Source organism: Corylus avellana, chromosome 11 (assembly GCF_965113065.1).
Source record: "Corylus avellana chromosome 11, dhCorAvel1.hap1.2, whole genome shotgun sequence".
In the NCBI taxonomy this organism is placed as follows: domain Eukaryota; kingdom Viridiplantae; phylum Streptophyta; class Magnoliopsida; order Fagales; family Betulaceae; genus Corylus; species Corylus avellana.
The window spans coordinates 13389099-13402127 of NC_142500.1; the positions used below are offsets into that span (position 1 = coordinate 13389099).

At 35.2% G+C, this 13029-nt stretch overlaps 1 protein-coding gene across 1 annotated transcript; it reads left to right on the top strand.

The window, feature by feature from the left end:
- Positions 1–11181: 11181 nt before the first annotated feature.
- Positions 11182–12270, top strand: LOC132164984 (F-box protein At3g07870-like). The gene has a single exon (XM_059575498.2). It carries the CDS (start codon positions 11182–11184, stop codon positions 12268–12270), a length of 1089 nt encoding a protein of 362 aa, XP_059431481.2.
- Positions 12271–13029: the final 759 nt, after the last annotated feature.

Sequence of the window (13029 nt, forward strand, 5' to 3'; positions counted from 1 at the left end):
CCGATCAATCAAACATCCAATCGATCTAGTGAGTTAGTTCGATTGATCGTGATAAGATCAAACATCTGATCGAAAATCCAATCGATCCTAGTAAATTAGTTCGATTGATCGTAATAGAATCAATTGATCGATCAAACATCCGATTGATCCTAGTGAATTAATTATAGGGTTAAATACCTCATACCCCCCTAGGGTTTGCCAACTTTATTTTTTGCCCCTTGGGGTTTCATTTTTATCATAGGACCCCCCTGGGGTTTTGATAAAGGACCAATTTAGTCCATCCGTTAGTTGACCGGTAAGACTGACACGTGGATCAATCAGATGTTGACACGTGGCACCTATTTAATTTTTTTTTAATTTTTAAAAAAATGTATTTTAAAAAAAAAAAAAAAAGGAAAAAACTGGGGGTGGCCAAGCCACCCCCTGGGCACCAGAGGGTGGCCTTGGGCTCCAAGGAGGTGCCACGTGTCAACATCTGATTGGTCCACGTGTCAGTCTTAACAGTCAACTAACGGATGGACTAAATTGATCCTTTATCAAAACCCCAAGGGGGTTCTGTGATAAAAATAAAACCTTAGGGGGAAAAAAATAAAGTTGGTAAACCCTAGGGGAGTTTGAGGTATTTAACCCTTAATTATATTGATCATGATAATATCAATTGATTGATCAAATTTGATATAATTGAAGGTTCAATCGAACATTCAATTAAACTATAAGCTTTTTATATTATCTTAGTGCATTAGTTATATTAATCTTATATTATTTTTGGATTTTGTATTGATCTTATAATTAATTATAAGATAAATATCAACTTAATGATCTTTATCATTAAAATTTATTAAATGGAAATTATTAGTTAATATTATAATAATAAAAAAACATATTACAAGAAAAAATAGAGAAAAACAAAAATAAATAAAAATTAAAAAATTGTAAGTATAATTTTTTTTTTTTTAAAAAAAAAAAATTACCCTCAATAGCCGCGACGCTAGGGTCGCCGCTATTTGAGGCAGTGCGAAAAATAAAGCGCCATCGAGTGGCGGGGCTTCTGAAATTTTTGGACCAAAAATTTCATAAACAGCGTCTTTTTTCCTCAAACCTTCAAAACACCAAAATCCCTAACACCCCTCTCACTCACCTCCCTCATCACTCTCACTCTCACTCTCGATCTCTCTCCCGCTGCTCTCCCAACTTTCGTTCCCATTGCTCTCCCTCCCTCCCATGATGGATCCGATGGCTTTCAAGCCTGAAAACGCTGCGTTTGGAGCTCTGGTTTTTGAGTGAGCTTTGTGAGTGGAGTTCGTAAAGATAGAGAGGTAAGAGTGTGAAAAAGTTTGCATCTTGTGTTTGTTTGGTTTCTAAGAAATCGGAGGAAAAACGAAAAGGCTGGATCCAGTGGCTTTTTTGTTGTTAAGAAATTTCGAACTCTAATGACTGTATGGTAATAGTGTGAATTTTTGGGTTTATTTGTCAGAATAGGCAAATGAACAATTTGTCTTATGGTTACGAAGGATTTATTTGTCAGAATAGGCAAATGAACAATTTTGTGGCTACGAACTTTCATATTTAGGTATACTCTCCAAGTTTTGGTGTGTTTTTGACCTTCCCTGTTGATATGGTTGTCTCACTACAAGAAATTTGCTCATTAGCGGCGACCCAAAGTCGCCGCTAATGAGCTAAATGTCGCCGCTATTGATCAATAGCGGCGACCCTTGGCCGCTATTCATTTGCTGGTATTAATCCGCCACTGATGATCAATAGCGGCGACATTTGGAGTCGCCGCTATTGATGGGTCAATAGCGGCGACTAAAAGTCGCCGCTAATGACTTTTTTTTTGCCGCAAAAAAAGGTTGAAATGGGCCGTGTGTCGCCGCTGATGATGGTCAATAGCGGCGACATTTTTGTCGCCACTATTGATGTTTTTAAATAGCGGCGACCAAGATGTGGCCGCTATTGACTATCAATAGCGGCGACCCTCTTGCTTGCCGCTATTGATGGACAGTAGCGGCAACAATAAAGTCGCCGCTATTGACTATCAATAGCGGCGACATCGTAGTCGCCGCTATTGACTGTTAATAGCGGCGACCACGATGTCGCCGCTAATGATGATCAATAGCGGCGACATCGTGGTCGCCGCTATTGATACTCGTCAGAATAAAAAAAAATTAAAAAAAAAAAAAAAAAAACCTGCTTAGAATACATGTTATATAGCAGTTATGAGAAATGAGAATTACATCAAGCCTATTTATAGTCAAATTGATAGAGATAACTAAAGTTAATTGGTGCAAGCATTGCATATATATGGAAGGACAAGTGGATTCAAGGATTCACTTCTCTTATCATGAAACAAAAAGTGAGAGAGGGAAACAATAACACAAAATAATGACATGTTGGGGACGTCCGGACAATAAGGTTATAATCAAAAGTAAACTCATGCCAAGTCAACTAAACCACCCAATCCAAGGCTTGCCTTTGAATTGTAAACCCTAAGAGCAACAAGCCTTATATATATTGAAGGGTTAGTCCTCACCTATGAGCACAAACTATGTCCAAAAAAAAATAAAGGACTTTATCTCATCAAGCAAAGGAATAATAGCTAAACCATTAAAACAACTAAACCACCCAATCCAAGGCTTGCCTTTGAATTGTGGACCCTAAGAGCAACAAACCATACATATATTGAAGGGTTTGAGTCCTCACCTATGAGCACAAACTAAGTCCAAAAAAAACATAAAGGACTTCATCTCATCAAGCAAAGGAATAATAGCTAAACCATTAAAACAAGTTGGTGCAAGCATTGCATATGGAAGGACAAGTGGATTCAAGGATTCACTTCTTATCATGAAACAAAAAGTGAAAGAGGGAAACAATAACACAAAATAATGACACGTTGGGGACGTCCGGACAATAAGGTTATAATCAAAAGTAAACTCATACCAAGTCAATCAAACTAAACCACCCAATCCAAGGCTTGCCTTTGAATTGTGGACCCTAAGAGCAACAAACCATACATATATTGAAGGGTTAGTCCTCACCTATGAGCACAAACTATGTCCAAAAAAAAATAAAGGAATAACAGCTAAACCATTAAAACAAGTTGGTGCAAGCATTGCATATGGAAGGACAAGTGGATTCAAGGATTCACTTCTTATCATGAAACAAAAAGTGTTGCAAACTAAAACAAAACAATCACATGAACAAACTAAAACAAAAATAAAAAAGAATTAACTAAGACTAAAACAATAAGGTTATAATCAAAACAATCCGATTTTATAAATTTACAAACTAAAAAGAATTACAAACAATCATCAAAACAATCAGGTTATAATCAAAACAATAAGGTTATAATCAAAACAATCCGATTTTATAAATTTACAAACTAAAACAAAAATAAAAAAGAATTAACTAAGACTAAACACAATTCTTTTTTCCTGAAACAAATAACTTAAAACAAAAAAAAGATCGTCGGCCTTAATTACCACAATCAAACACAAACACAAACTTATATGATTAATGAGGTCACAAACGCAAACCAACAAACAAATATAATCAAAAACCAAACACTCCAATTCACATTCTACTCATCCTTATAACTCCATGCAAGCCTCCCGCTTGCTACATTTCACAGTACTTCCACCAACAAGTGAGTGACAATAAGTTTGAAATAACTTACCATCAATTGAGTCCTTTAGTGCAACAATTTCTTGCCTATCTTTCTCTCATGCCATTCTACATACACTAAAAAAAAGAAAATAGTGCTATATACTTGTATTAAATGGAATTAACTTCCACCAACAAGTGAATGACAATGGGATTGAAATATCTTACCCATTGTTATGTGAGTCCTTTAGCGCCACAACTCCTTGCACATCTTCCACTCATGCCATCCTGTATACAATTAAAAAGGAAATATTGTTACATAATATTACTCTCTGGCATTGTTTAATCAACTTGATAAACATGTCAAGAGAAGTTCACTAACTCAAAGTTCTTAAACAAAAAAACTGTTTGAAGTTCTTACCTTCTAATACAAACCAAATTTGTTATAATCTTTGTAATATTAAAACTTCTTCAACAAAGTACAACTAAAGCACCATCCAAGTTCTTAAACATTAAAACTATTTGTTATAATCATTGTCGTTGGATTGAGGCAGAAAACAACCACATGTGATTAGTGTAACATACACAGTTACCCTAAATTCTCAAGTTGTGCAAAATTCTGTTTTTTTTGTCAAGTCTCCAAATGTCTCTTTGCAATATGAATCTTGATAGGAGAGACAACTATATGATAGTATTGAACAATTGTAAAAAAAGGTTCTCTTGTTAATGATCATTAAGCATTTATGTGTCTAATTTATCATAGTGATGTCTAAGTGCAGTTTGTGGGCACTTTAGAAACTTAATTTTAAAACATCTAAACCCTTGCTTAACATGAGATCGATTTTTCCTTCTATCCAATTACTCAAAGTCAAGTCTAGCACCCTTGTTCGTAGGCACCTCCATTTCACCAACAGTCAAGGTACTAGGTCTATTAAAAGGACATAAGCCCTTAATTAAGATGAAATTAATAATTTGTCCATTAATCAAAGTTTCTCTGCTACTGGGGCAAGGCAGGAGTGATTCCATCCAATAAAAGAATAGGAAGAAAAATTATTTATAGAAAGTCTATTAAAGATCAATGACAAAAATGCTTATACATAGCTAAAGAATATAAATTTGTTCAGACTAGCTACAATCTGTCTAAAATCAACTTAGGATAAAGTACAAAATGGGGAATTTCAGCTGGGTTTGTTCTAATTTTATCAAAACCACAACTTTTCAGACGTGAGTTCATGGGTATGTCGGGAAAGCTTCCAATTTTCTCAATAGAAACAGATTAAAGTAAAATATGGTGAGTTGGAGTACAAAATTTCAATTTTCCTAACAGAATCAGATTCATGTAGAATATTGTTAAAATAAAATATAAAATATAAAAAGAGAATGCGGCTACATTTTGTTTATATTAATTTATTGTTTACATTGGTAAGGTGTAACAAAAAAGGCAAGAAGTGGAAAACAGGGCAATGTGTAAATAAGGTAAAGGTGGGATGTGCTGAACAACGCAACGTAACAAGAACAATATAAATGAATTCTTTTAACAAATAGTGTGAACGGAGTATAAACTGCTGCTGAAAACAAAGTGGGGTAACATATGAAGAGAAAGAAACAGACCCACCCGGTCAGCGAGAATCCGAGCTTTATTAGGAGTGCCAATACCAACAGCAACTAATTTCACACCCGCTGCATCAAATCTCTGTTTGGATTCTTTCAAAGCAGAAGCAAGTTCCCAACTTTGAAAGAAGAAGAAGCAAAGCAAATGAAATATCAAAACAAAGTCCAGTTTTTCTGATAACAAATTAGAATAATACTAATGCAATCCACAATTACCAGCAAGGACACCCAAAGTGCCTCAAAAGTGCAACAACAGCTATTCCCTGGAAGAAAAATGGATTCATAAGCAACAATCTTAGGGTTTCAAAAAAAAAAAAAAAAATGAAAAAGAAAAGAGTAAAGGTCGAAGGAGGAAATTAAGGGAGTGAGAAACTCATACCGGAGAGAGGTACGCCGGAGAGAGATCGAGCGAGAGAAACGTTTGCCGGAGAGAGAGAGAGAGAGAGAGAGAGAGAGAGTGAGAGTGAGAGAGTACTGATGAGGGAGGTCTGAAAAATAAAAAATACAAGTGATGAGGGATTTTGGTCGAAAAAAAAAAAAAAAAAAAAAGAAAACAGGTCTGAAAATTTAAGAAATCACGCCAATAGATGGCGCCAAGTTTTTATGAGCACTCAATAGCGGCGACCTTAGTCGCCGCTAATGAGCTCAATTATTTTTTTTTATTTTTTTTACTTTTTTAAATTATACTTACAATTTTTTAATTTTTATTTATTTATTTATTTAGGGTTTTTTTTAAATAAATTTCTCTTGTAATATGTTTTTATTATTATAATATTAACTAAAAATTTCCGTTTAATAAATTTTTATGATAAAGATCATTAAGTTGATATTTATCTTATAATTAATTATAAAATAATACAAAATTCAAAAATAATATAAAATCAATATAACTAAGGCACTAAGATAATGTAAAAAGCTTACAGTTCAATTGAGTATTCGATTGAACCTTTAATTGTATCCAGTTTGATCTATCAATTGATTATATCACAATGAATCAAACTAATTCACTAGGATCGATCGGATGTTTGATCGAACATTTAATCATATCACGATCAATCGAACTAATTCATTAGGATCGATCGGATGTTTAATCGATCATTTGATCCTATCACGATCAATGGAACTAATTCATTAGAATCGATCAGAAGTTTGATCGATCATTTGATCATATCACGATCAATCGAACTAATTCACCTAGATCGATCGGATGTTTGATCAATCGATCATTTGATCCTATCACTATCAATCGAACTAATTCACTTAGATCGATCGGATGTTTGATTGATCGATCATTTCATCCTATCACGATCAATCTAACTAAATCATTAAGAGCGATCGGATGCTTGATCGATCATTTGATCCTATCACGATCAATAGAATTAATTCAGTAGGATCGATCGGATGTTTGATCGATAATTTGATCCTATCACGATCAATTGAATTAATTCAGTAGGATCGATCGGACATTTGATTCTATCACGATCAATCGAACTAATTCATTAGGATCAATCAGATGTTTGACTGAACATTTGATCCTATCATGATCAATCGAACTAATTCATTATGATCGATCGTTTGATCCTATCACGATCATTGGCTCTAATTCATTAGGATCGATCGAAGGATTCGATCGGATGTTTGATCGATCATTTGATCCTATCACGATCAATCGAACTAATTCATTAGGATCAATCGGATGTTCGATCAATCATTTGTTCTTATCACGATCAATCGAACTAATTCACTAGGATCGATTGGATGCTTGATCAAACATATTATCCCATCACGATCAATCGAACTAATTCATAGGATCGATGTTTGATCGATCATTTGATCATATCACGATCAATCGAACTAATTCACCTGGATCGATCGGATGTTTGATCGATCATTTGATCCTATCATGACCAATCGAATTAATTCACTAAGATCGGTCGATTGTTCGATCAAACGTTTAAATAAGAATAAGAAATAGAAAAGTTCAATAATAATTAATAGGAGAATTTGTTTTTTTTTAAACAAAAAAATAAATATGAACTTGAAAGCACATATAGCAATATTCTCTCTTAAAGAAGTTTGGAAGCCTCAAGCTGCGAGGTTTCTCTTCAAACCTTGTGCTTTATCAATATAGATTCCTCTAATGTATTGACCAATATATATATTGTCTACTAACTCTGTTTTGAAAATTCATATGCAGGTGTTAGATTTTACTGTCTTTCCAGAACCAGAATTTGAGGTACCCATATTTTGTGCCAACTTTTTTGCCACCACCAGCATAAACATAGTGGTCTTGTAAGTTCTCTCCTTTCTTTAAATTTTGGACATCTGAGAAACAGAATATTTTTCGCTTACTACTACAACTACTGCAAAAAAAAAAAAAAAAAAAAAAAAAAAAAAAAATTCTGAAACTTCTCCCCCATTTTCCTTTCCTTCTTGAATGGGAAAGATGCTGCCCTGGCCTCCGATCTGTTCTTAGAAGGTTTGATAAGAAGTCTTTAAATGTTCAAGGAGAACTCATTTCTAGAGAGAAATTTTTCTCATTGGAAATGCTTGAGCAATGCAACTTTTTCCTATTCATGAAATTTCCAGAAGGTGATAAGGTTTTTCATTGCCTTGACAACACTAAGTAGAATCTTTTATATGTAATTTCTTAGAACTCCCAAACCATAGAGCATGTATGGACATATATATAGACCTCTGTAATCACATATGTAGGTTTATGTATGTATATATGTAGATCTGGATACAATTCATGCTCATTTGTGTCTGGTTTAACATTTTCATCATTGTAGGGTCTACCTACCCAGCTCATGCGCAGAAACTCCAAACCTCTAATTGTAGTTAGGAAAGATGGATCATCTCTCTCGTCAAGCATAGTGATCCCCTTGCTATTGCTTCTATTGTAAGAGATCACTTCTTCCTAACTAGCAAAAGATTTCACTTAATTTTTTTTCCCTCTAGTTGTATATATTACTGAAGATGTCACCAAGAACAGTTGTGTTGGGTACCCTTATCCACTATCAGAAATTTCGATAATACAGGTCTCACTGGTTGTTTGATTATAGTTTTATGGTACTTCATGCCACTATCTAATAATAAACGATTTTATACATTCATCTCTAGGGCAACCTAATGGGTAAATTTGTACTACTCTTACATCCTTGCCTTGAAAAGGATTGATGCTAATTTGTACAAATTTCCTTGTCGGCAACATCCAGGTTAGATTCTTTAATGGGAACATCTTCATCAAGCATTTTTACTTGGGGTTAAATACTTAATACCCCATGAGGTTTGATAACTTTATTTTTTTCTCTTTTGGATTTAGTTTTTATCACAAGAGGTCATTGTGGTTTTGATAAATGACCAAGTTAGCCTTTCCGTCAGTTGACCGTTAGTTGACTTAACAGAATTTCACGTGAACCAATCAGATGTTGACACGTGACACTTATTATTATTATTTTTTAAAATTAAAAAAAAAATTATTTAAAAAAAAAAAATTGGGGGTGGCTCTTGGCCATTCGAGCCACCCCTTTTGGCCATGGCCACCCCCATCTGGCTAGATGGGGGTGGCCGAGGCACCAAGGGGGTGGCCGAAACCATCCCCAGTGGGTGTTGGCACTACAAAAAAACAATTTTTTCCTCACTGGAGTTTTCTGACGCGGCATTTCTGACGCGCATTGATTGTCAAAAGCATAGGTGACAGGAAAAAAATTTTCCTAACGTGCCAGTGGGTAGAACGTCAGAATTTTCTGACATGGGAGAACTACCACGTCAGAAAATTTTCTGAAGTGGTGGTTCTGACGCACGTCAGAAAATTAAAAAATTAAATAAAAAATTAATTTTTTTTAAAAAAATTTTCTAGAATTTTTTTTTTGAATTAAAAATTTATTAATTTAATTTAATTTTTTATTTTTTTTTGGAATTCCTTTGCACGGCAGCTCCCTCAAGCTGCCGTGTAGATCTGTGTTTCTCAACACAGCTGCACCATGGTGCAGAGATGGTGCACGTCCATGCTCTTCTTATTCCTCGATCTTCTTCTTCTTCTTCTCTTCTTTCTTTTCTTTTTTTTTTTTTTTTTTTTTTTCTTCTTCTTCTTCTTCTGCTTCTCTTCTTCTTCTTCTCTTCTTCTTCTCTTCTCCCTTTCTTTTTCTTCTGCAGCTTCTCCTCTCCCTTTCTTTTCCTACTTCTCTTCTCCTTTTCTTTTTGTTCTTCTTCTTCTGCCTAATTTATTCGATCTGCCGTGGAGAGAAGGGAGAGGAGAGGGAGAGAGTGTGGGAAAAATAAATGAGGAGGGAAGAATAAGTGGAGGGAAAATAAGAAGAGGGAAAAATTTCAAAATTTTGGTCTTTTTTTTTTTTTTTTTCTTTTTTTGATGCACTAGTTTGGCGGGTCATAATTTTCTGACGTGGCAAAAATGCCACGTCAGAAAATGCTGACGTGGTAAAAATTATGTACTGTTTGCCATGTCAAAAAATACCAATTTTTTTGTAGTGTGGGGGTGGCCGAAACCATCTTGAATGGTGGTTGGGGGTGGCCGAAACCCACCCCAAGTGGGTATTGGGGGTGGCCAAGCCACCCCCATGGAGCCTAGGGGGTGGCCAAAACCACCCCCAACCACCTTTTGGGGTGGTTTCGGTCACCCCCAATTTTTTTTCCTTTTCGTTTTGTTTTTTTTTTTTTTTTTTTTTTTTTTCAAATACATTTTTTTTTTAATTTTAAAAAAAAAATTAAGTAGGTGCCACATGTCAATATTTGATTGATCTACGTGAAACTTTGTTAGGTCAATTAACGGTCAATTGACGGAGGACTAACTTGGTCATTTATCAAACCATAGGGACTTCCTATGATAAAAACCAAACTCCAAAAAAAAAAAAATTATCAAATCCCATAGGGTATTTAGTATTTAACCCTTCTACTTGTTTCTGGCTATTCTTTTCATATTTTTTTTCTTCTAGTTTTGACCAATTCTGATTCTTTGACATTTAAGTGTCCGCGCCTTCTGGTTTTATCTTAATTGTTTTGGTATTTTTGTTTATTTTATTTATTAGACTTTTCCTCCGTCATTCTCTACTCTTTTAATTTGCGAAGAAGTCATGGGCAATAATAACTAGTTTTTAATGATTTTTCTAGATATCAACCGGATCGGAGCTGTATAGAATGCTTCTGGTATTTCAACAGAAATTCAGATTGAAGGTTTCAATCTTAAATAACCTTATTATTTTTATTGTTCGATGGCTGTAACATTATTATTATTAAATATATTGGAGATATATATTGAAGAAGAGAAAGAAAGAAGAGAGAGCCGAAGCATATAATGGACTATATTATAGCAACTACCAAGACTATTATTGAGAATATATGTGTACGTAGGATTACAAAGACCTAGAGACCTCTATTTATAGAGAGGCTATGAGTGACCTAATAGATTAAGAAAAAGTAAACCTAATAGACCTATAATACATAAAGAAGTAAATAACTCAAGAATAATATACAATATATTCAAAACAATTATTTTTTGTCAAACTAATTAAATTGGTGAATGTATGTGTGTACGTACATAATAGTTGTTCTCTCCGTCTCCCTCTCTGGCTTTTCTTTGTAAGTGGAAATTGTTTTGAAAACCACCGTCCATACGCCTTAACCATTATTTTTTGTTTTCAAAAACCGTTTGCCAAACGCATTTTTATTGAAAAAACAATAGAAAACGATTTTTGGTTTTTGTTCTCAAAAACAAAAACAGAAATTGATTTGCCAAACGAGTCCCTATGTATATATATATATATACTCCCACAGCTAGGCACTTGTACTGTTGCGTACGTAAGTGACTTTGGTTTTGGTTTCTGCTCCAATTTAGAGTTGTGTTTTTAGCCGACACCCTTCTGCCATCACATACATAACAACTTAGTTTCCAAAGGAAACTCGATGAACAACCTAAGCATGATGAAACCCTGCCAACGGAGTAAACCATGCATGGAGCACTACTTCCCGACAGAGACGCTGTTTGACATCTTTGCACGACTACCCGTCAAGTCACTCTTGCGCTTCAGGTGCGTCTCTCCGCTATGGTGCAACATCATCGACGATCCATCCCTTGCTTACATGCACCGGCTCCGGTGCGCGGAAGAGCCTAAAGTTTTACTTCTTGATCCTCCCACTGACCAACCGGTACCGGAGGTGATGTTTGGAGAAGATGGGATGTTCTTGAAGGCCAGTTTGAATTTACTCACGAGGTTTGCAGATTCCAAAGAATATTTTCTACAGGGCTGGTGTAATGGTTTGCTCTGCTTCACAAAAAAGTTCTGTGCCGACAGCCCTCTGTTTTTGCTTAATCCTCTGAGGCAAGAAGTTGTACAAGTGCAACCACCATCACCATGGATAGACAAGCCCCAATACAGCTGGCTGAGGAGAGTATATGGTTTAGGGTTTGACTCTTCAACAAATACGTACAAGATTGTTGGACTCTTGTGCGGTATATCGGCTCAAGTGTACACTCTTGGAGGCTCGTGGAGAGCCATTACCGAAGGTCAAGGACCTCCTTGTGCTGTGTTTGGATGGCCTATATACGCATGTGGAGCGCTTCATTGGCTTGTTAAACTTGGTGCCGGCACTGAGGGTGATCTAGGTAGAGGCAAGATTGTTTATTTTGATGTTGGGAAGGAGGAATTTGGGTTGATTTCTCGACCCGAATTTCGCCCGAGTCATTTAGTTGATCTCAGAGGAGACTTGGCCATTGTTGATCGGTCATCTGATAAGGATATTAAGGTATGGGTAATGAAGGAATATGAGAAGAAAGAGTGGGTCAAAGAATACAAGATTGGTCTGGCAGGGGTGCCCCGTAAAGCACAAGTTCGAGTCATGGGGCTATGTGAACATGGTGAAATACTGCTGAAGCTGAAGCAGAAGAAGAAGCAGGACAAATCTAGAAATAATTATTTGTTCTATAATCCAAAGACAGATATGCTAAAGTACAGCCACATTCCAAGCCTCAATGGAGACACACAAGTCCTATGTCACATGAGTACCCCGCTATCAGTAGCTAAGTTTCGGGCAGTGGAGTAATGGTTCAAGCCTTTGTTTATTTATTATTATTATTATTATTTTTTTTTTTTGTCTTTCCCATGTTCAAAATTGTCAATTAGCACCATTCTGAATAAAGAACAAGATATTTAATTGAATTCATGTGCGTGGTTCAGTGCAGACAATCGACAACCAAGGCTATTGCATAATTTACAAATCCATTTTGTTGAGAATGGTATGAAGAAAGTCTTGAAGTGCTACACCATTGCTCCATCTGTAATTCTTTCACTCACTAATAGTAGTGACTAAATCGGTTGGGACCACACCTAATTAAGCGGAAGTTACTAATTCGAATCCTTCTCCCTCTTCTTGTATAAACATGTAAAAAAAAAAAAAAAAAATAGTGACTAAATATCTTCTGCATTTAGATAAATACTAATGATTTTCTGTACTGTATACAGTAATGATAAACAGTATCTATACCTTAATACACATAGATGAACCAAAATTTTCTTATATTCTTTTTATGAGTCTGAACATTTTTCTTATATTCTTTTTTGCACCTTACAATGGTACATTAGCATAAGTTATAAATCTTAATGAATGTGTATTATAGATCAAAATTATTATTATCTAGATCATTGATGTGCATTAAAAAGAGAATTACATCAGCTCAAGGTACTCTTTCGAATATTAATCAATTGGTTTGAAAAAATCAATTTTCCAGCACAAACATATCAGAACCTCCATAATTACTTCCAAATCCATCATTAGAACATAGAACTATACGCACCAAACTAA